The sequence below is a fragment of the Lynx rufus genome, unplaced genomic scaffold (assembly GCF_022079265.1).
Source record: "Lynx rufus isolate CCGP_SWC_20201006 ecotype Redwood Valley unplaced genomic scaffold, mLynRuf1.p SCAF_2, whole genome shotgun sequence".
Taxonomy (NCBI): Eukaryota; Metazoa; Chordata; class Mammalia; order Carnivora; family Felidae; genus Lynx; species Lynx rufus.
This window is the reverse complement of record NW_025814834.1, coordinates 55,102,404-55,126,574: the sequence shown is the minus strand read 5'-3', so window position 1 is coordinate 55,126,574 and position 24,171 is coordinate 55,102,404. Positions and strand designations below refer to the sequence as shown.

Below are 24,171 nucleotides of genomic sequence, written 5' to 3'. Positions count from 1 at the left end.
AGAATTCCAAAATCGTAAGCCAACTAAATACACAGTGCATCTCTCTAGATTGCCTTGTTGATGAGTTCTTGATTTGTCATATTAAAAATACTTTGCCCTTGGGGTATAGCATCATTTTCTGTTGTTATTTGGAATGTTTGTTTCCAGAGCTTCCTGACAATAGTTCCAAAATAAATTATTTTTGAAAAGAAGTTGAGGAGGTCACTATCACTTAATTATCACTTAAGAAGAGGATCAAACAAAAACAATAACAATGTTTAGGCATATGCCTTCGTTTCCAGAAGGTCATCACAAAGGGAAGACTATGTTTTAGAACATAAACTGCAGTTTACATAATTCAGCTATATTGTGGCATTGAGGGGAGAATGATCTCTCTTTCTCTCTGCTCCACAGTAAGTGAATAAAAGGGGGTTTTATATTAGTGGTGAAATCAGCAAAGGCAGGTACCTTTAGCTGGTGGAAATTTGGGCTCTTCAGGAACACGTACTTTTTCTTCTACCACAATTTTCTTGGGCACTTCAGGTACTTTAAAGATAGCAGTAATAGTTTCTTTTACTTTTAAACATTCATAAAGATTTGTAACAAGCAGAACATAAGAAAAACATAAACACAAAACATGACATAGTCACAATATAAAACAGTTTCACTTTATCACATACATTACTGTACTTAAAATGAGTTGAATTTTGATAACAAACATGACAACAGAGATCCAGAAGAATTTCCCATGTTAGAATCCGTTAAGAATTTGACAAGAAAAATTAACAAGACACTGTCAGCTGGTGCTACTTCTGCTTGTCTTGATGGAATAATCGATACTTTCTCTTAAATGATAATGTTCTTAAATGATTCAGGGACTTTAAAGATAGAAATATATATTATTTATCAGGTGTTTTTTTTTTTTTTATTTCTGTTGTAAAACTCAAGAGGTTTACAAGAATGAACAAAGCAGGGACATTAAACACACGGTCACTATGTATTTATTATTACTAAGTTATTAAAACTAATGATTAATAGGAAAACATGGATTTATCAAAAGGCATATTAGTGAATATACAATTCAATAGTACCAAAGAAGGAAACCTGGGTTTACTATCTGGTTGATAAGGATATTTGCTTTGTTTTTTTAGGTATAACAACAGTGGCTTTCTCTTTTGGTAGAACTTCCTTTGGACCCTCAACCATTTTAAAGATAATAGTTTGTCTTAGAAATTCCAAAAACACAAAACACAGAAGAAAAACATCAAGAACACAAACTTATATTGCAATCAAGGTGCTACTGTACATATAATTAGGTAAGTAGTTTTTCACCAATGAAATACCTTTAGCTGGTGGCTCTTTTCGAGGAACAACTTTAGTGGGTGGTTTTTTTGGAGGAACGATTTTCTCAGATATCTCAGGCCCTTCAAAGATATTAGTGTTTTGATTTAGAATGAGTTCTTAAAGTATTAGGGAGTGCTACTAATAAAGTTAGTCCAATGAGGGCTCATAAATGCTTTATCTATTTTTTTTTTGAATTTGCATCACACCTCCAAAAGAGATGTGACTTTGCTAGATTTCATCTATATTGTAGATTTTCTATGTATACAAAGCACACATGCACACCATACACATATTCCTTCACATTACACATATATTAATTCATTCAAGATCTGGAGTGGTATTGAAGAGAATTTATTTGTATCATGGTTTCTCCTCAAAAAATACAAGAATGGGTGGTGTTACCAATGTTTCATTTACTTCCTTAATGTTATTTCTCTAATGAAAATATCATAAAATGGCAGAAGCTTTTGATAAGCAGTGATCAGTTTGTGAACAGTTGACTCATGATAACAAAGCAATGGTCGTATTGCCTCACATGTAAATTCTTCAGTGAACTGAGGAGCTTCTTTTTCACTCAACTGATAACCTTGGTCAGATATTTTGGTAGCTGTAACAATCATTCTTATGTTTGTAAGAATTTTGTACAAACAAATAATTTTGTTTGCAACAGTCATTCTTAGCTAGATTCAAAAAAGAATCTACAAATTCATATAGTGAGCTCCTTAGATAAGTAGATATCAAATACTATTATTTTGCCTGCTAAATTATATTCTGTGTGGTTAATCTCTACTCCATATTAATCTTTGTATCAAATAGTTGAAGCTCATGCTTAAAACATTCAATGATTTTAACTTGGAAAGTAAGTGGGTTTCTAGTGTTCCAAACTGAACATGAAATGCACTTAAAAAAAAAGTGAGTTAGAGCAAGATATAACAATTTGTAGTATCTACAGAATTCTCCTATACCTTTAGGTGGAGCTTTGGGTTTTTCATATACTTCCACTTCTTCAGCCTCTAAAACTTCTATTACTCTATGGACCTCTTCAGCTTTGTGTACTTCTTCAATTCTGGGTTGTTCTACTTTAACGAATTCTTCTACTTCATGGAATTCTTCTTCTTCAAAATATTCTTGAACTTCATGGAACTCTTCTTCCTCAAGATATTCTACTGGTGTCTCCACTACTTCTAATTCTGTTCTTTCTTTTACTACTTCCTCTTTGTGGAAGGCAACTGATATTTTTTCTTCAAGGACAGTCCTCCCTGAAAGAGCATCTAGTTTAAGAAATTTGTCTTTTTTTTAAAAAACACAAGAGAAATGAAAATGTAAATTCAAAATACAGAATAAAAACAACTGAAATAAAAAAAAAGCTTTCATGCAACAATAAGTGAAGATCAAAGATCTTTCCGAAAATACCTTTAGCTGGGGGAATAGCTTCTTTTTTAGGCACAGGGACTCTCTTTTCTGCAATTTTCTTTTCTGGGACTTTCTTTTGTACTTCAGGCACTTTAAAGATATAGTTTTAATATTTAGGACTGTTAAGAGCAAATTTTCATAGACAAAAGACATCAAAACAGTCAAGACACAGAGACATAATACATAAGAATCTTTTTTTGAATTAACAAAAAAATCTATTCTTTTTAAGTAGGTTTCATGCCCAGCGTGGGGCTTCAACTCATGACCCCCAAGATCAAGAGTGGATTGAAACAGCCAGGCACCCCATACATAAAAATCTTAATGAGAATATATTAACAGGAAGTTTAGGTTTATAAGAGAATATGTACCTTTGGCTGGAGGTGGCTCTTTTTTCTGAACAGGAACAGGTACTTTCTCCTCAGGAACCTTCTTTGGCACTTTAAAGGTATTAGGCATTTCGGTTAGCTGACAATACTCAATAATAAACAAGAAATAAAAACAGCAAAAACAACATCTTTAATAATCAAAGTTTAAGAAGACACTCCGTACTACTGGTCACCAGTTTTATAGGCAATAAAGTTATCTTTCCAAATCCCTTATTTGTGCTAACCAAACCTTAGAGGACGTGTCCACAAGAACCTGTGCTGGTTTGTTTGTTTGTTTGTTTGTTTATTTATTTATTTATTTATTTATTTATTAATAGCAGGGGTTACCAATATTGGGCCTATTTTTAATGTGACAAAGACTTCTACAATTTTTAATTTGACAGAGACTTTTTTGAAGTGATTACCATAATAGAGTACTTAAGCCTTGACACAGGCGCCCTTTCTGCTGATAGTATTACATCTGCTGGCGATGCCTACTGTGATAGGGACAGTGTAAGCTCATCGACTAAGAGCACTCCTGAAGCATTAACTTTATTAGGAAGCAATGAGAAGTAGACATTTTGCAGTAAACTTGAGTGCTTAGGCAAAATATTAGAAAGGACATAAGGCTCTTTAAAATAGTTATTATCCAAGCATTAGGACAGATTTTTTCCCCTATAAAATAAGATTGTATACATACTTATAGTAACATGAGAAACCTCTATGTAATGGAATAAGATTTATGAATGGAATGTGGGGAAGAAGAACCTATTGTTATGTATAAAAGTATAAAGAAATGTACTAATTAACATTAAAATTCTCAGTTACAATGAGAAACTTCTGGAATGATATATACACACATAACCATCCATTAACATTCCAAAAAGGCTAAAGATATGAAGTGGGTTACAGTTTTATTGATCCTTAATCAATTTCATAAGTTTGCTATTTAAAGAAAGCAGTCAGAAAAGAAATTTCTGTTTTTTAAAAGAACATTAATTGGAATTTAAAGATGATATTAATTGAGATTTGCTATACCTTTGGCTGGCTCCACTTTTTTAGGAACAGGAGTAGGTGCTTCAGGTACTGCTTTCTTAACCACTTCAGGCACTTGAAAGGTATTAGATAGACATTTTGAAAAATGACACGCAATGAATGGAACAACATCCATATATGCAAAAAATAGCAAAAAAAGCATTGACTCATTTTTAAAAGATATTAGCAACCTAAATGGTAATTATATATATGGAGTAGCGACTCTAAAGGTGAGAAGGCTATTATTTCTTAATCATATTAGCAAACATAATATCAGTTAATGAAAAAGCTTGTCATAGTTTACAGGAATAATAGGCTAGGAATTATTCTATAAACAACACAGAAATAGATTTCCCTCCACTTTCATATTGAATAAAAGCCCCAAAACTAGAAACTAGGAGAAAATCTTACGACAGGGCCTCGCCAGAAAAAATTGAAGGGCTAATAACCCAAGAATCGTATCGTTGATGCAGTAGAAAAGTTGGGGGAGGGGAAGGGACACTTTCGGTGCTATTAATTATTGATCTTCAATTTATCATTGATAAGATGTGAGAAAAGTATATTGAGGAATATTAGATTTAGACATATCCTGGGAAAGATTTGGAACACCATAGATTTTAAATGTCCAACTCCCAAGAGAAGCTGTACCTCTAGGTGGTGTCACCTCCTCAACCTCTTCTATGCTAGGTGGTTCTTCTGGGATCTCTTCTTCTGGAATAGGCTCTTCCGGTTCCTCATACACTTTAAAAAGATTATTACTTTGTAAATAATAATTCTTTTTGAATATTAAACTAAAATGATCTATCTGAAAACAGAGGTTGTCATAAACATAGGTAATTCATAACTCAACCTTTTTCCAGTGCGTGAGAACTCACTAGTCCTTGAAAAAAATCTATGGGGTCTTCAAATACATTAGGCCCTTTCAAGAATTTCATATTTGGGAAGGATATCAAAGAGAATTTAGTTAGAATTGTTATCATTATTTTTAATGGAGATGGACTTGTTTGAAGGCAAACATTCATTTAGCGGTATAAGTCAGATTTTCTGTACCAACTACTCAGGCTTAACTGGGAATTTCTTTTGGGTGGGTATATTCTGCTATTGCCAACCACATCATTTGATGAAAAATTCCCCATGGAAAATACAGTTTCCTTTCAAAGAGTGTCATTAAAAGAAAACAAATAAATAAACAAACAAATAGGCTAAGCGTGTGAGAAAGGAGAGTCAGTTGATTTTCATTTGCCTGCCCAATTTTTATTAGGTAAATAATAATTTCTTTTAGAGCCTGAATATGTTTATTTTCTGAAGTGAAATGTACATTTGTCTCCTTCAAATATTAAACAATGATAAGACAATGATGACTTGGAATATCTATTTTCTTAGAAAGTCATCTACCTTCAATCGGTGGAACTTCCTCTTCTTCAAGGAGAATGATTTGTCTTTCTTCCACTTTCTTAGGTACATCAGGAACTTAAAAGATATTGATTGTTTTAGGAATTTAGAATGCAAGAACCAAAGAAGAGTGCATAAAGACCAAGTTTCCCATTTTTCAACACAAGGTAGTAAATATCAAAATACACATGCACAAGATGAAACATTGAGATTTCACATAATCAGCTATTGAAACAAAAATAAAGAGGTTTGTGATTTAAGACTAAGAGCCCATTAAAGAGATATTCTACTGTTTATTGCTGGAGCCTCTACTCTTTTAGAAAGAGCAACAGGTACTTCATGGACTGGCTTCTTAGTTACTTCGGGCCCTTTAAAGATAGTGTTTTTATTTTTGAGAAGTAACATATGTAGAGAATCAACATAAAATACACAAACACAAAGCGGGGGGGGGGAATGACATAGCACAAACATGGTTGCAACAGAGTCATAAATGGGGAATGCAAATGACACACCACACAAAGCAAACGTTTATGTTGAACATCCTGTGTGGACAGCATCACAGTTCAACATCATTACAACAAACACATTCCTGTTTTGGGGAGATGTACCTTTGGCAGGAGGAGCCACTGCTTTCTTAAGACCAGGAGGAGGCACCTTCTTTTCTGGTTCAGGTTTCTTAGGCACCACAGGCACTTTAAAGATATCATTTGATTTTATAATTTAAGATACACAAACACAGAGACACCAGACACAGCAATAATACAACTTATAGTAACAGATATTGAAACAGAACACTGGGACTTTTACGGATAGAAAGAAGTGGCAGTGTCTAATTTGCTTGGGAGTAGCAGTACCTGTGGCGGGGGGAGCCTCCTTTTTCTTAGGAATGATCATTTTCTTCTCTGGCACTTTCTTCTTAACCTCAGGCACTTTAAAGACATCATTTCATGATAAGAATTTATTGTGAGGGACAAAAAAGAGAGAACACAAGAAGTCCACACACAGAAAGAACACATACAACAGTTGCTCGGGGTAGAGATATAGGGTAGATCAGGAGCCCAATGTTAAGCAAGGGATCAGCAACCTATTTGAATATCAGAGGACAGATGCTGTCATTTCATCCATCTAAATTTCGCTAGTAATTTATTGAATCATTATCTATAAAGTATTTCTGAATTCTTGAAATCTAATAAAGGACCAGCATGGGGTATCTGGGTGGCTCAGTCGGTTAAGCATCGGACTTCAGCTCAGGTCATGATCTTGCCGTTTGTGAGTTCGAGCCCCGCATCGGGCTCTATGCTGACAGGTCGGAGCCCTGAGCCTGCTTCAGATTCTGTGTCTCCCTCTCTATATCTGCCCCTACCCCACTCGCACTCTCTCTCTCTAAAAAATAAATTAAAACATTAAAAAATTTTGATAAAGGACCAGCTTTACCATTTCACTGCTCATATGATATTTAACCTGGTGGAGAGGTTATGCTTATTTTAAGTAGTGATGCCATGACCTTTTGCAGAAAATACTGAGCTTTAAGGTATAACTATATGGACTTTGTCCTGTACTATGGTCTGACCTGGATAATTCATTCAGTGATAGAGCACTTTCACATACCTTACTTTATTTTATCCTCACAATAATATCTGAGCCCGCTAGAACTGATACCAGTCTCCCCATTTTAAAGGAGAGATACCCGAGGCTCAGATTGGTTAAAAGGCTTGCTCAGAATAATACAGCAAGGAACAAACCCAAGGCTAAAGTCAAAACCTGCTGGGCTACCATTTATATATATGTAACACAAGACATAAGCTATTCCATAGTATTTTGAGAAATACTTCAATCCTTTTTTATCTTCATCCTGGTGTTACAAAGGCACTTCATATAAATGGCTGAAGGATGAAACTTAGGAAAATGTATTCATCATATTTAGCTTGGCAGAATATCTATATGAAAATTATGATGTTTGGGGCGCCTGGGTGGCTCAGTCAGTTAGGCGCCCGACTTTGGCCCAGGTCATGATCTCACGGCTCGTGAGTTTGAGCCCCGCGCAGGGCTCTGTGGTGTGAGCTCAGAGTCTGGAGCCTGCTTCAGATTCCGTGTCTCCCTCTCGCTCTCCCCTCCCCTGTTCATTCTCATTCTCTCTCTCTCTCTCTCTCTCTCTCTCTCAAAAATAAACATTAAAAAATTAAAAAGAAAGAAAATTATGATGTTTAATAAAATTATAGGCAACTGGGTAGAACTTCTGTGGCAGCACTGGGACAATAGTTTCTTTTAACTTTGTTCTTGAATACTGTTTTGCATCCAGTGAAAAGTGGATATCAGTGTTCCTGAACATTTTTAGAAATAAAAATGTGCCACTCTATTCTATAAATATAATTTTTCCTAAACCCAATTCCACCACAATTTTTCTGGATGAAAATGTTTATGGATGAAGAATGTGCATTCACTTAGGGGAAGTATACCTTTGGGTGGTGGAGGTTCCACTTTTTTAGGAGCAGGAACAGGGACTTTCTTCTCTGGTACAGGTTTCTTTGGCACTTCAGGCACTTAAAAACATTCATTTTAAGACATTAAAAACCACAGGCACAGTATTATATATATAACAAAAAGACAAATGAGAATAAGACCACAAACGACTAAATAACATTGCATGTCATGAAATCCGAAAAGACATTCAGATCATTTACGATAGACACACATGACAGACACAACAATAAAGGCACACATGTCTGGAACGCTTTCTAAGATTCAGATGGTAGACAACATAAAGAATGAAGTAGTATAGATAAGACTGGAGATGAATACGAAAGATGGAAAGGCAGAATGCAACACAAAAGAGGCCTTGATGACTCCAAGGAGAGTTGCTATACCTCGTGCAGGTACTGGCACCTTAGGTTTAATTTCTGGAAGAACTTCCTCTTCTTCAGGTACAACTTCTTCCTCAGGTATGAATTCTTCCTCCTCAGGAGGAACTTCTTCTTCTTCAGGAGCAATTTCTTCTTCTTCAGGAGCGACTTCTTCTTCCTCAGGTAGAAACTCCTCTTCCTCAGGTAGAACTTCCTCTTCCTCAGGTAGAACTTCCTCTTCAGGAGCAATTTCTTCTTCGAATGGGACTTCTTCTTCCCGAGGTAGAGCTACAGGAACTGGAACTGGCTCGCGTTTCTTGGATATCACTTTAAAGATATTTATTCAATCGTACAAGTGTCACTTTTATGTACACTATTCATAACAATGGGATAACATGAAAAGCAAATATTCTGTTATCATAGAGCATCGATTGTCTCAAATTCAATGTCATTAAGCATTAATTGTAATTAGTGAGGCAGTATAATACCAATTAGTTTTCCTTTTTGCCCTGTTTCTGTAAGAAACTAATGTACCTTTGGGTGGTGGAGCTTCCACTTTTTTCGGAACAGGTGTTGGTTTCTTTTCTTCTGGGATGAGCTTCTTGGGCACCTCTGGCACTTTAAAAATATTATTTGTCTTTAAGAATGTGTTCTTTTATGTTTTGGAGCAACGGATATGAAAATAATCACAAATACCTGACTTTTACATTTCTAATCAACAAGGTTTTAAAACATGCAATGTTATGGGGGAAGGTGTATGTGAATATACATAACTGAAACCCACACTTAAATGATGAAGTGATGTACCTTTTGCGGGTGGAGCCTCTACTTTCTTAGGTACAGGAACTGGCACCTTCTTCTCAGGCACAGGCTTCTTGGGCACTTCTGGCACTTTAAAGAAATTATTTAGAGAACAATGTTACATGACATAAAATTTTGAGTTTAAGCATAGTCTCAAAAAAGATTAATAAAATTATAACCAAGGCATTTCAAGAAGCATTTTATCTTTAAAATAAAATTTTTTCTTTTCCATGAAGGAATATTAAACAGTTGCATCCCCAAAGAGCATAGAATTGAACTGGTTAATTTTTCCTTATATGCAAATGTGAAATAAAAACATTTCGCAAGTTCATGTACCTTTGGCAGGTGGAGCTTCCACCTTTTTAGGAGCCGGTACTGGTACTTTCTCCTCTGGTACAGGTTTCTTGGGTACTTCAGGAACTTTAAAGATATCAAGTAGGATTAGTGTCAAATTCTTCACCCGTCGATAAGGACCCAACAATTTTAGGACTTAACTGAAGCATCATATAATTTTACTTTAAGAATGAAAATAATAACAGCCACAAAATAAAGGCAAGGAGAGGCACAAAATTTAAATAGAGAACACTGAGAAAACACAGACTGGTGATAAAGACAACACACAATGCCTGGTAAAGGGTGATCTTGTCCATTTTGGTATTGTAAGAATTTACCTTACAGTAAGAACTTTCCACTAAAGACAAAGAGCCAAGCATTTAGCACCAGCATGCTTTGATGGCAAAATTTAGAGATGAATACATGGTAAACTGCTTTTATGACCAGTTGGGAGGCCCTTGTCTTGTTAATATTGTCATGGGGAAAGAAGTTTTATCAAGTTATACTACGTGAATAAATTATTACATTATCCCACTGATGGATTATAAAGAGATGTACCTTTAGCTGGTGGAGGCTTCTCTTTTTTAGGAATGGGCACAGGAACCTTCTCCTCTGGCTTCTTAGGAATCTCAGGCACTTTAAAGATATTGTTTATTGGTAAGTTCTAACTACTAGTAACAACACATCTGTATAAAGCACAATTAACATTTCTAACAACAGAGAGCAACACACACAAAGTTGTGAACTCAGAAGATATTCATATGGAGATTAAGGCTTTTCTATGGTCATGTTATGAATGGTGGTATACCTTTTGCTGGTGGGGCTTCCTTCTTTTTGGGAACAGGAACAGGTTTCTTCTCTTCTGGAACAGGTTTCTTGGGGATCTCGGGCTCTTTAAAGATATTATTAAGAATTTTGGGAATGTTGCATATAAGATATAAAATGTGAAAAGTAACTGCAGAAATCATACTTCAGCATAAGTGTCTGTTTCTAAAATAAGCAGAATTGGTCATCGGTGCTAATAAGCCCCAGAGTCTGACCAAATGAGACACCTAGACTCTAGAGATGCTGCTGTGTATCCCTTTGTCAAGAGACATAATCTACCTTTGACCGGTATCACTGGTACCACTTCTTCTTCAGTTATGAGTTCCTCTTCTTCATGAAGGTACTCTTCTTCCTCTTCATAATATTCCTCTACTTGGGTGACAACTTCCTCTTCAAAGGCAATCTCTTCTGGTTCTCGTCTTTTGGGTACTTCTGGCACTTTAAAGATATTATCTTTAGGTTTGACATTTACCAATTACTCAAGGAAATTAAGACACATAGGAACATAGCCATTTGTAACAGAAGAAAGATCAGGCTTTATCTTTCCCAGAGAAGAGTTTCACACGTAGAACTGAACATGACTTTTACAACAAAGAAGACAACACATTAAAAAGAATATTAGGTACCTCTAACAGGTGCTGTTACTTCTTTTTTAGCAACAAGTACTTTTTCTTCTGTGACAACTTTCTTGGGCTTCAAGGGCACTTGAAATTTAAGGAGATTTATTGTCAGAAACAGGCTACCTAGCCAATGCTTGCTTTGTCAGACTTTAAGCAGACAGAATAATTTTACAAGTCTTTCATGTGATAGATATAAAACTGTTCATCTATAAGAAGCTTTATATGTTCCATGGAAATGCTTCTGAACCTCACTGGGATAAAAACGGACAAAAATACTCAAGTAAGTTTGAAGTAGCAGAACCCAGATGTGAAATTATGTTTAGTGTTCAGGTATCTCTGCTTGTAGGAAACATCCTTTACTGAAAAGCTAAATTTGCCTCTGGGCAAGTATGCTTTCTGAAAGTGCAGAGAAGTTACTTCATACTTAGAAAAAAAAAAAAAAAGACTAGGCACTGAGTTAGATTTTTTGTTTTTAAGCCTTTAAAATAAGTTTAGAATGAATAAACAGGTATTAAACCGTGGTCAACACTGTTATATCATTATATCAATTTAGATAAGTTAGAAATGTGTCAAATGGTTACCAATTTTAAATCCAAGTATTCTATTTTAAATATATTGTAGCCACAGCTGTTGTATCATAGGCTAAGGATACATTTGCAAACAACTTTTTGTTTTATAGGTAACATTATCTACTTATCCTATGTTGACAGATTTTTCTATCTAATAAATCCCGATGATAAAAGACATACAAAAACAAAATGAAGCAAAACATAGCTACCTTAATTTTAAAAGAGACATTATAAAAGATCACAATTTTGGAAGGAAATCATTATACCTTTAACAGCTGGCTCAGCCACCTGCTCTTTTTCACGTTTGGTAACTGAAATGTGTATTTTTTCCTCAACAAGTTTCTTTGGTTCTTCAGGCACTTTGAAGACATTAATTATTGAAGAACATTAAAACCAACCACACAAATACCATATAAATAAAAAATACACAAAAACTGTGAAATGTAAGAATCAGGACCACAACACATTCAGTAAAAACAAAAAACAGCAGACAAGGTAGTAAGACACATTTATAGAACATAGGTAACAAAGATGTTTCTCGTAGTTATCACTCTGCAAAGTACCTTTGGGTGGTGGAGGTTTGAGTTTCTTGGGAATGGGCACTGGTACTTTTTCTTCAGGGACAGGTTTCTTCGGCACTTTAAAATATCAATATTAACAGATTTAAAAACCAGATTTCTCAAGAGTAGTAAGAACAAAAAGAAACACAATGTACAACATAATACCGCCCCCCCATACACACACACAATTTGTACGTTGCCACTTCAACAAGTGTGTATAGCATGACAGACATGTAGGAAACATGGGTCTCTTAGAACTGATAATATTTTTCTCACTGTACCTTTAGTTGGTGGGGCCTTTGGCTTTTTGGGAACCGGTTCTTCTTGGACAGGCTTTACTGGGAGAGGCTTCTCGGGTTCTTTAAAAGTACACACAGGGTATTTAATGTTAGACTTTGGAACATAAATAAAACATGCTATTGCCTAAATGGACTCAAAGAATTAAAGTAATATATCTTTTATTTACAGTGTAGCCATAGCCTCTAGAGCTGAATGAGAATCACAGGTTCAAGGAGATTAAGGCCTAAAAGCCCTAAACAAGCTTACAGTGCCCTTTCCTCCTGGCTCTTAGGTCACTGTAACTTTCTCTTACATATTAACATTTTCATTTCACTTCAGGTAGAAAAAAATCATGGTTAAGACTTCTTTCTAAATAATGTTGGCTTTTAATGCTATCTGTACAACCACATAGAATGTTCTCAAAGTTAAGCTATGAAGTATCAGAGATTGGGTACATGAAATAATAATATTGATTCATTTCAAAATTCCAGTAGGAACTTAATTCTTTGAGTAAAATAAAGAAATTGCAGCTGAAGTTATACTCAACAAATTTGATCTTCATTAGATATAACATAACTGCTTGTGTTAGCCTCCTCTGTCTTTACTTCTGAAGCAGTCTTGTCAAGTTTTTTTTTAACATGAAATTTATTGTCAAATTGGTTTCCATACAACACCCAGTGCTTATCCCAACAGATGCCCTCCTCAATGCCCATCACCCACTTTCCCCTCCCTTCCACCCTCCCCCCCCATCAACCCTCAGTTTATTCTCAGTTTTTAAGAGTCTCTCATGGTTTGGCTCCCTCCCTAACTTTTTTTTCCTTCCCCTCCCCCATGGTCTTAAGTTTCTCAGGATCCACATAAGAGTGAAAACATATGGTACCTGTCTTTCTCTGTATGACTTATTTCACTTGTCAAGTTTTGATGATGCGAACCCATCTTTTGAGTTTTACATCAAATGGAAAACATTTTTTTTTTACAAATATTTTTGACTCATGGAAAATACATTTTTCAAAAGACTATTGTACTCGATAATAACACATTTTAGAATAAGATATTCAGAAATTTCTGATCATGTATTACAATGGTCATGGGCCCTTGCAGATAAACTCTTAACCTTTTTGAGAAAGAAACTTAGGGACATTTGCTATTTTGTGTCTAAGCAAAAATGAGGGGGAAATAGGTTAGTCTCAGAACCAAAGTTGAATAGTAACCTTAAGATTTATGGAGATTTTTTTCTAAAAGTTACCGAAGAACCAAAAAGTCCTGAATTTGTCAAATGAAGTAAAATTCTTTGCAAATGTCTTTGGGCATCCAAACTTCTATCCCGTTCTAACGGAATCTGAAAGTATTTAATGTGGTGTCAGGTGTGCAGTTTTGCTCATACCTGTGACATATTCTTCACGCTCTTTATACTCTTCATAATGCTCAAATTCACGTTCCTCATATTCTTCATATTGGTCATATTCTTCTGTTGGCTCATACTCCTCAAATTCTTTATAATCATATTCCTCATATTCTTCATATTCCTCTTCCCGTTCTACCGAAACGGTTTCTTCTTCTTGAGTGTAAGACCATTCTTTCTCTTCAGTTACAGTTACTTCTAGAATAACATTGACAACAGGCAGCATTTTACTTCAAGCCCATTTAAGAGTGATAGTGACGATGCACTTTGATTTCATTCTTATGTGATGGATTCATGCACTGGTTATGGGAGACCCTGACTGTCCTTTCTTCCTCAAGGTATTAAAGAATGTACATTTTGCTCTCTATGATTACAAATGTTAGATGTCCTGCCATAAGTCAACATAAGCCAGTAAAGGTGGGAGTCAAATTAGGAAGTAGCAGGCAAAAAGCTGTATAGTTTTTTATTTAGTCAAAGCTCAACATACCTTTCACGGGAGGAGCTTCTCTTTTTGGAACTTCAACGGATACCTTTTCTTCTTTAACAGCTCTTTTTCTGATTTCAGTGACTTTAAAAAGAGTAATTATTAAAAGTGAGTTACAGGATTTTGAATATGTACATGTTAAGAGCTACTGTGTATGAACCATCCACAGACAAAGACAACCATCACCATGCTCGTCATTATTTCTCATTCACTTGGCAAGAAAAAATCAATAGACTGGGAAATAAACATGGTCTATGATACAAAGGAATACTTTTTCCTAACTTGCTTAATGTTTCAAAGATATTGAATGCCTTTAAGAAGGTCAGGGAGTGTTTATAAGAGACTGCAAAAAGACACCCAGCCAGCATAAACAATGACTAGCGAACAAGCATTAGGCAGAAGCTTGAGTCACATAAGTAGTGTCTTCGCCTGAATTCTAAAGTGTTCTCAATAAGCTCCACTGGCACCATGTAGAAAATCCAGGCTTTAAAAATTTTGAAGTTTTGTCAAAGACTGCCACACAACACAATCATTTCGGCAGATGAGTTTAGTATACAGACAATAACATATTAGAAGACGAGTCCATTTTGAGGGAAAGTACACGTTTGGGGGAGCTTCGCACTTTTGCGGAAAAGAAGGAAGAGAGTACTTTCTGGTATCAGAAATGTTGAGTTTTGAAGTGACAGGAAATAGCGTGTGCATATGACTTACTTTATAATAAAGTATTCAGATTATTTTCTCTAAAGATCCCAATTCCTCTAGGTTAACTTCAGTACCTACATGCTTCTTTCGAGTTTTGAAAAAAGTTGGTGTACCTTTTGCTGGTGGTTCCTCCTCTCTTTTAGGTTTGAGTTTTGGAATTTTTTCTTCTGGAACAGCTCTCTTGGGCTCCGCGGGCACTTTAAAGACAGATTTCACTTTAAAGACTTGTTTCCCTCATCCAAACCTCCAAAAGGCAGTCAGAGAATAGTAACTCAAACATAAAAGACTTGACATTTGCATTCTTTCAAACATACAAAACAACTAGAGCAACAAGAACAACGAACAACACCCATATACCCAGTGCATTTGGTAAAGAGAATAGATTAAATACAATATTCTGTGTATTGAAAGGTCTCATGTACCTCTTGCTCTTGGAGGCTCTTCTTTTTTAGTCACAGCAACGTGAACTTTTTCTTCCTCAGTAATTTCCACGTGCCTCTCAGTCACTTGAAAGATAATTTTAGGATTTGGGAGTTAAATTACTTACTTAAAGTGGATTTTTTTTTTTTGTATTGGCCAGAAAGTACTGTGATTTTAGACTATGACAATTCACAACACACACACCAATAAACGTCACAACAGGTTAATACTCCACCCATAGATAAGGCAATAATACACCATTGCCTCCGACATACACCAGTAACCCCCACACACAAGGTGTGAGCCAAGGTCAGCAGCGAGAGGATGAAAAGACAAGACACGGTTCTTGTTTTTGTGCTGGAGAATTTCATTTACCTTTGGGTGGGGGAGGTTCTTCTTTCTTAACCACTTTTGGAGGAACCCTTTTTTCTGGAACTGGCTTCTTTGGCTCTTCTGGCACTTAAAAGATATCAGGCAACACAGTCAAGCACACAACGTGGAAAATCTTAAACACAGGCACACGTTTTCTTGTTAGTGTTATACAAATCTGAAGAACGTACCAATTTACGATGAAAAAGACAGACATTGTGCAAGAAAGAATAAAATAAAGCCAATATACCTTTAGCTGGTGGCACCTTTTCCTTTTTAGGAACTGCAGCAGGGATTTTCTTCTCTGGCACAGTTTTCTTAGGTGCCTCAGGAACTTTAGAAAGATGAGGTTTAAGAACGTCAGTTTGCATTACAGATAAAGTGACATGTGGGGCTTCGCTTTTTGTAAAGACCATACGTACACACAAACGTTAATGACTGAATCAGCAAAGATGTTGATACACGTGTGAGGACAAAATTCAGGCAGTCCTCAGAGGCTTTATAGCTATTAAAGCAAAGGGTATAATATGCTTTGAGAGAGAACTATACCTTCAGCTGGTGGAGGCTCCTCTACCTTAGCAGGAATTTTCGGTTTCAGCACAATCTTCTTCTCATGCTTCTCAAGCACTTGAAAAGATTACAAAATACACGTGTAGAAATGCCCAGTTTTCTTTTTTTTTAACTGTTTATTTATTTTTGAAAGAGAGAGAGCGCACACAAATGGGGAGGTGCAAAGAGAGAGGGAGACAGAGAATCCGAGCAGGCTCTGTGCTGTCAGTGCAGAGCCCAATGTGCGGCTCAGTCTCACAAACCATGAGATCATGACCTGAGCTGAAACCAACAGTCAGGTGCTTAGGTGACTGAGCCACCCAGGTGCCCCCAGATTTCTTTTCAATAAAAATATATGGAATCTTTTTACTTACACGTGATGGCTATCAATACTTGCAATACAAGTGATAAACTAACCACAAGAGGACATAAAGAATGGGACAAGCCAAACACACGTGGGGCTCAAATTAACACAAGAGTCGGTATACCTTCGGCAGGTTCGGCCTCCACTCTCTTAGAAATAATGTGCATCTTTTCTTCCACGACATATTCCTCAGGCTCTTCCATCACTTTAAAGACATCAGTTTTAAAGAAAAGTTGTAGTGCTTTTCAAGTTTAACTTCAGCTGTAATTTATTACTTCAAAGAGCAATTAAAATAATAAAAAGTTTAACACGTGCCAGATCCCCGATTGTTCCCATTTAAGATACCCAAAGAAGTGCATTTTAGTCAAAGCATGTGCCTCAATGAAGCATGTGAAAAATAAGTTTCAATAATTTAATTTTCAAGTGTACCATAAAGATAATAATGCTTGTATTCACAGGAAGAACAGGACAAGTACACGACATAAAAAACAATCCTAGTGGCTAAATTAATAAGAACACAAGCATTTGAAGATAGGTTTCAAAAATAACAGAGCGCAGGTTTGAAGGCTTCAGGGCAGAAACATACACTTGAGGAATCATAAATGGGTTTATAAAAAAGCCTGTATTACATATGAAAAACCTACTGAGGACTTGGAAACTGGGTGGTGTATTTTTTTCCATCTTTGTGGGGACAGGTATGGTAGAAGAGACAGGTGTCTTCATATGATTTTTGAATCTATGTGTATAGTATTAATTATAGAATAGAATCTAGTTATAGACACATCTCTTTACACTAAAAGCCAACTTAAGAGACTACCCATCCTCTCCCTAAATCTTCCAGGCTTAATGAAAACTTAAGAACATCATAGAACATCTCTCTTTTTAACTAGAGTCCATATACAGAAAGAGATTTATAATGTGTACTGTCAAAAGTTGAAATCAGATTCATGCAGTGAGAACTTTCTTTTTTTTTAATTTTTTTTAACGTTTATTTATTTTTGAGACAGAGATAGAGCATGAACGGGGGAGGGTCAGAGAGAGGGAGACACAGAATCTGAAACAGGCTTCAGGCTCTGAGCTGTCAGCACAGAGCCTGACGTGGGGCTCGAACTCACGGACCGCAAGATCATGACCTGAGCCGAAGTCAGCTGCTTAACCGACTGAGCCACCCAGGCGCCCCGAGAACTTTCTTTATACACATGTTATGTTTGGTTTCCCAAACATGTCTAAAAGGGATGGGGCCCTCTTTGATCTATTAGATTCCTGACTTACACCCAACACCATGGCCTTTCCCAGGAAGCACAACAGAACCGGTGGGCTTCCTCTTGGGACTCATGTGCTGTCTTGCTCTGCTCCAAGCCATTCTGTTATGATTGCCCCTGGGAATTTTATATGGACTTTTCTTCCACGTGGAGAAGAAGTGGGGCACATTTATTAGCCAGAAATGCACTCTCAAGGGCATCTACATATAGAATTCTATTTATCTTTTTATTAGAAAAAGGGTCAATTTGTTACAGAGCTTACTGATTTTTCTTTAAAGCAGAGCTATGTCGGAACTTTCTTAAGGAAGTTCTTTCAGATATATAGCTTCAGCCAGGGTGCTGCACTTTAACAGTAAACCTAATGGTATCTTACTCATTGAAAAGGACTGAAATAAAGCTTATTGTTCAATCCTTATGAAGCAATAGAGAACTAGAATTATAGGTATGGGGACATCTGAATAGTTAATTCAATCAAAGATATTACATCATTGTTTTCTCCACACATGAAATATAAGAAAAGCCTATGTGTTCAGTGCTTCACTATCAAACATGGCCTTGACTTCTGGAATATGATAACACAATTTCTTATTCATTTAAAAACTGTGAGTTGTGCTATCAACACTGCTTTATGTTACCCATGTTTTAGACATTAGACTACCAGGTGAAGTTTATGCTAGCCCACCATGCTGAAATCGATTCCTGTCTACTGAAAGGATTCATGTGTATGGCGATACCTGCACCATGAGTAACCTATAAATATGAAGCCTTTTCTCTCCCCCTTACCTATAGCCAAGTAAGAAAGGATGGACAAGAAATACATTGGATGTTTACTCTAAGTCCTGCTCCTGAATCTTGTGTTTTGATCAACAGATACATCTAATGAGGCCCACAGATGCTCACTGAATTTGTGTCACTTTCATTAATCTGAGAAACAATCTGTGAAAGAAAACAGCCCATCAAGACTCCAGATCATCTCTGGATCAGGGCATTGTTTACCTTCATATTCTGTAACTTCCACTTCCTCCTCCTCCTCCTCTCTTTCCTCTTCTCTATAAACTGAAACGGACACTCTTTCCTCTTCTGCTGAATAACTCCACTCCTCCTCTGCAGATATTTTAAAAGATAATATTTAATTTAAATTCAGTCTCCTGAAATACTGGTAATAGCCACATGTTCCCTACAGATAGATAACGGTTCTCTCTGCTGAGGGCGTGGCTTCATAGTGCTTCCCTCATTACATGGAAGTGAGAGCTGATTTAAGATAAGAGAACAGTACAGCCCAAGACTGAGAAGAATATTCAGATGATGTCCAAGTGTGGCCACTTTGGACAATTATCACATTTTCAGCACCCCATTCACTGTCTTAGAATGATTGAGGACCAATGCAGACACGAAAGACTCAGTCTCAGAAAGCTATGGCATGTAGACACCGATAAGGACAACTTGTAAGGTAAACAGTCACATCTGGAGAGAAGGACATTGAGGAAACACACACACCCATTTTCCCCCTCACTTCTGATTATATACCTTCATGTCGCATGACTTCCACTCTTTGAGGAACTGCAACAGATAGTTTTTCTTCGGCAGCAAATCTTTTTTCTTCTACCACAGTTTTCTTAGAAACTTCAGCTTTAAAAAAGCATTAAAGTTGAAGTTTAAATTTTAAGAATCTTAATAATTTTCTCTCCCTAGGAGTTTGGGTAATAAATACACAATATACCGTTCTCACTAACACAATGGGAAAACAAGTTACATAACATATCACAAGGATGTACACATAACAATTCAATCAGAAGAGAGACAGAGGGTCACGCAGGAAGACACGTGATGGAACAAAGGAAGAATTCACAAGCTGAAAGATTTTTGTCAAATCCTACCTCGGGGAGGAGGAGCTTTCTTAGCGACAGGAACTGGCACAGGAACTTTTTCTTCAGGGACGGGTTTCTTACGTAGAGCTGGCACTTTAGAAACATGTACTTTTAGAACCTCAGAGTCATCTCACCGAAGGCCAACCCCAAACACAGATACACACCCACAATGCACTCAATATCACAGAACTAACAAAACTATCATTTGCCTTGTCACATAATATTATGTAAGATGGTTCTTGGAAAGAGAGAGAGGCGATACCTTTTGGTGGTGGAACTTCTTCCTCTTTTTGAGGAACGGGTCTTTTTTCTTCAGGAACTTTCTTCTTTGGTATTTCTGGCACTTAAAGAATAGTATTTGGTTTTAAAATTCCCAGAACGGCAAAATAAATGAGCAACACAGAATTGGCGTGCCCATGAAAGAAGACATGCTATTAAAGAAGCCTCAAGGAAAGACAAGGTTATTTATGAAGATGGAATTAAGTACCTGCTGGTGGTGGAGATTCTTCTCTTTGAGTAACAATGGTTATTTTTTCTTCCGTGACAACCCTCTTCTGTACTTCAGGAACTTGAAAAGACATGAATTTTTTGAAATGAATTTATATTTTCCCAAGTAGCTAATTTACAGCTATTTTGTAAAAGAGTAGGCAGGTGGACAGGCACTTCTGTTGAATTATTACTCACACCATAAAACACTCATTTTGAATTAAAGTAACTCAACACATAAGGAAACACAAAAGTGTTTTATACTCAAGACATAAAAATAGGGCTCCTTTACCACGCAAGACACTGTACCTTTAGCTGGTGGAACTTCCTTTTTCTTTGCGACAGGAACAGGAATCTTTTCTTCAGGGACCGGTTTCTTTGGCACCTCTGGGACTTAAAGTTTTTTAAACAGAATGTTAGTTCAGACATATACCACTTTTATGAATGGACATAGGCACATACACAAATCTTTAGTAGTTAATTAATGTTATAGAGTTTCGATGTATTGGCAAAATAACACAGAAAATTAGACTATAAAGTTACAAAGGTCATGATGTGATAAATGCCACAAGTAGTGTTACAGAAGCATTCAAGCAATTAAAAGTGAGTTATATACACAAAAAGATACGTACATAACTTATTTACATATCGGTATGCTTTTGATAAAACAAACCAGTGACTACACAAACAATATAGTGTGTAGATATAGAATATAGCAAAGTGTCGTTATGCTTTGTATGGAGAAATGGAATCCATAATGACAATGGAGTTAATTTATCTAAGACTACCTTAGACTGAGACATATTTAGAATAATTGTATCTATATGTTAGCATTTTTTTCCCATTTCTCTTCTGATTTTGTTTGTTTTTGATGCAACTGTAGTGTGTTGAAAAATCAGGAAACACTCATTCTAGAGTAAATTGGCTTCTCCATCTGATACCCATGTGTCAATGGCTTTGGGGAGCTCTGTGTGTGAAATTTTGTGGGTATGTGCATATATGCTTTTCTCTAAGAGGCTTCATTGTTTTCAAAAGGATCTCTGACCCAAAAAGGTTAACAACAGTTTAGTTTATCTAAGTGTTGATGGTGTGGAATTTTTAACCGGCAGATGTATTTTATTTTAACAGGATGCATTACCAGCAATAATTGTTTCCATTTCAAACAGGATAGCAGTTTTTGTGAACTCCTGCACTTCTCTACTTGCATTTGTAACATCTCGATGTAATTATACAGATACACATTTCTGTCTGTATATATTATCTATATATGGGTGTTTATGCATGTCTATATATGTTACTATGTGTATTTATTTCAATGGTGAGACATGTCTCTGTGTCTCCTTCAGAAGTGATCAAGTGGCTTTGGTATGAGTATTGGTTTTAGTAATATGATCTTTTAATATATTTTATCTTCATATACTCATTATATTTTAATGATTAGATAATCAGAAATCATTTTACAAATCACTCGATTAAAAAAAAAAAGACCCAGAATTCTGAAACAGTCAAGAGTTTGAGAAAGAGGAGAAACAGATTTGATTCAGGAAGAAACTGGACAATGGAAGTCAGGCAAAATGGGAACATGATGATTTCAGTAAGCCTAAATTGGATGCTACTGAATTCTTGCTGAATCTCTCTGTAACAGACCAGATGTGTGCAGTCTGTAGTTTCACTGCATCCATAAAGTCTGTCTTATACCACCACCTGCCCCCACAAAACAAACCAAATTCAAAAGCAAAGTAAAGGATTAGCACATCGAATCCAAACATACCTAGACCAAAAGGCCTCTGACTAGGTAATAGATAATCGTAACATTTATGGCAAATACTGACATTCAATTAAAGTCGGGAAACACGGTGAAAGTACATGTCGAAAATCAATGTTTCCCACTATTCTAGACTCACCACTATGGACTTTTCAGAAGAGTGACAGTTACTAGCAGCATTGTACAATCTTTGTCTAGTTAATATTCAGTTCTGCCAAACACCGTCAGAAGGTTGCTACTCTTTGTCTCTCATTATAACTCATGGAAGTGTTTTGTATTAAGAAAAACATCCCATATATAAGGGGTGAAAGTTTTTCTTCCAAACACGCCTGCTGAATACAAGTTTCACAAAATTTCTTCTTTCTCTGAGACAGGAAAGATATTAAAAATTTAAGACAGCAGTTTGACATAGTTACTTCTTTTAAGAACACTTTGGTGATGTCTTTGGGATGTTCAGTGTCATAAATAATGCATGCCAAGAGTACAGCCCTGGAAGGTGGTAAACAAATGAAAAACACGAGGGGCATCTAAAAGACACAAAATACTAAGCACAGCATGCGGTTGAAGACCACATAAAACAAAAGACTGGCATTTGAGGCAAAGGGTTGCCCCATGATCAGTTCTGGTGTACCTTTTGGGGGAGCAGCAGGTTCCTTTTTGGGTACAGGAACGGGCTTTTTCTCCTCTGGCACAGGTTTCTTGGGAACTTCAGGAACTTTAAAGATACCATTGTTGAAACAATGTTGAGAATTCGAGTCTCCTTCTGAGACATTTAAGATTATACTAAAGCATAAATCCTCAGTAAGAGTGTAAGAATTTAGGAAGTAATTAAACATGCTCTACTTGTGGTAGAAATGTATGCTAAATAAATCAGTACCATAGAGACACTACATACATTCCATGAAACAAAGACCCAGTTAGTATGGTCTAAATGTTACTGATACTTGTATAATACATTACCACAATTAATGAAATAAACATACACAGAACTAAATACATTACAAATGGTTGACAGATGCTGTTTCGTTAATACACAGATCCCATTGAAAAAGATACAAAAAAAAAAAAAAAGACAGACATGGAGAAATTTTTTTCCCAAAATATTATTCTACCTTTGGCTGGTGGGGGCTCCACCTTTTTAGGAACGGGAACAGCAACCACTTCTTCTGGGACTGGTTTCTTAGGTGGCTCAGGGACTTTAAAAAAGAGTGCCATTTTTGAGAAATCTTGTGTTTTTACAACAAGGTATATGTGGTTGCAAGGTAGTGTTAAAATAAAGTGTAGACATTTCTCTTTTATGACAAACGAATGCAAGAAACTTCTACGTGAGAAACGAGTGTGAAGAGAACTGAAAATGTGGCTGTTAGTCACCCTCGACTGGACTGCAGGAGCCTCCACTTTCCTAGAAGGTGCCCCAGATGCCAGTTTTAGAAACTTCACATGTACAAAGCGACTGCATTATAATTGCATTAGATTATCTTAGTTTTTGTATCCTAAATATGTAACGATTTGGGGAGGGGGTGTGGGGGAACGGGAGCCCTAATTTGTAGCAGCTGCCATTTTCCATTTCTGTGATGGTGTAAACACTCCCTCCCTGGCTACTGAGCATGGTGACATTGTCATGGAGTTGGGAAGAGATGTGCAGTTGCCCACCGCAATCCAGTAGTTCGACTATGTAGGCACAATAGATGGAAACAACCTCAGAGACAGAGATAATAATAATAAAGTGCAGTAAAAGTGGAAGCAGAGAGTTTTAACTATGATCATGGTTTTTAATATAATTTGTTTAATTGTAAGTTCATATAGTTTAACTTTCAGTCATGGAGGTATTGCACACTGGGTCTCAGCATCCCTGAAACTTAACCATCAGCTCTGGGGGAGTTGGCATGAGCTGGCTCCAGGACATCAAATCTCTATTTCCAAAAAGCTGGTCGCTAGATTGTAAGGTCTCTGAAGCAGAGAACAGAGTTTCCATTTATGCTCATTCCTCTCTCTTGTGTGCTCCTTATGGTCTCCCATCCCCCTGTAATGTCCATTGTACACAGTGGCCATAGGTCTGCTGACCATGTGACCAAATCCATTATGCAATATTAACATGTCCAGATGCTTGGATCTGCTATGGAAATTTTAAAAGATTTTAAACTT

At 36.4% G+C, this 24,171-nt stretch overlaps 1 protein-coding gene across 5 annotated transcripts in view; it reads right to left on the bottom strand.

Annotated features, from left to right (window-relative positions):
* TTN (titin) overlaps positions 1-24,171 on the bottom strand; it is a 273,279-nt gene that overhangs the window by 136,232 nt on the left and 112,876 nt on the right. For 2 of the 5 annotated variants that reach the window (XM_047083326.1, XM_047083327.1), the window contains 36 exons: positions 23,139-23,222; positions 22,658-22,741; positions 20,571-20,654; positions 20,263-20,343; positions 20,038-20,118; positions 19,785-19,868; positions 19,435-19,536; positions 18,904-19,020; positions 16,770-16,850; positions 16,282-16,359; positions 15,983-16,066; positions 15,739-15,822; positions 15,366-15,449; positions 15,057-15,140; positions 14,245-14,325; positions 13,740-13,955; positions 12,358-12,435; positions 12,080-12,154; positions 11,783-11,875; positions 10,954-11,031; positions 10,607-10,765; positions 10,311-10,394; positions 10,061-10,138; positions 9,506-9,589; positions 9,176-9,259; positions 8,903-8,986; positions 8,393-8,695; positions 6,383-6,457; positions 5,532-5,606; positions 4,785-4,877; positions 4,140-4,211; positions 3,105-3,173; positions 2,737-2,826; positions 2,289-2,582; positions 1,323-1,403; positions 448-525 (listed from right to left, as the gene is read on the bottom strand). The exons of the other annotated variants lie outside the window; for them this stretch is intronic. In XM_047083326.1, the coding sequence (XP_046939282.1) occupies positions 448-525; positions 1,323-1,403; positions 2,289-2,582; positions 2,737-2,826; positions 3,105-3,173; positions 4,140-4,211; positions 4,785-4,877; positions 5,532-5,606; positions 6,383-6,457; positions 8,393-8,695; positions 8,903-8,986; positions 9,176-9,259; positions 9,506-9,589; positions 10,061-10,138; positions 10,311-10,394; positions 10,607-10,765; positions 10,954-11,031; positions 11,783-11,875; positions 12,080-12,154; positions 12,358-12,435; positions 13,740-13,955; positions 14,245-14,325; positions 15,057-15,140; positions 15,366-15,449; positions 15,739-15,822; positions 15,983-16,066; positions 16,282-16,359; positions 16,770-16,850; positions 18,904-19,020; positions 19,435-19,536; positions 19,785-19,868; positions 20,038-20,118; positions 20,263-20,343; positions 20,571-20,654; positions 22,658-22,741; positions 23,139-23,222 (3,636 nt within the window). The remainder of the gene's footprint in view (positions 1-447; positions 526-1,322; positions 1,404-2,288; positions 2,583-2,736; positions 2,827-3,104; positions 3,174-4,139; positions 4,212-4,784; positions 4,878-5,531; positions 5,607-6,382; positions 6,458-8,392; positions 8,696-8,902; positions 8,987-9,175; positions 9,260-9,505; positions 9,590-10,060; positions 10,139-10,310; positions 10,395-10,606; positions 10,766-10,953; positions 11,032-11,782; positions 11,876-12,079; positions 12,155-12,357; positions 12,436-13,739; positions 13,956-14,244; positions 14,326-15,056; positions 15,141-15,365; positions 15,450-15,738; positions 15,823-15,982; positions 16,067-16,281; positions 16,360-16,769; positions 16,851-18,903; positions 19,021-19,434; positions 19,537-19,784; positions 19,869-20,037; positions 20,119-20,262; positions 20,344-20,570; positions 20,655-22,657; positions 22,742-23,138; positions 23,223-24,171) is intronic. 5 annotated transcript variants of the gene reach the window in all.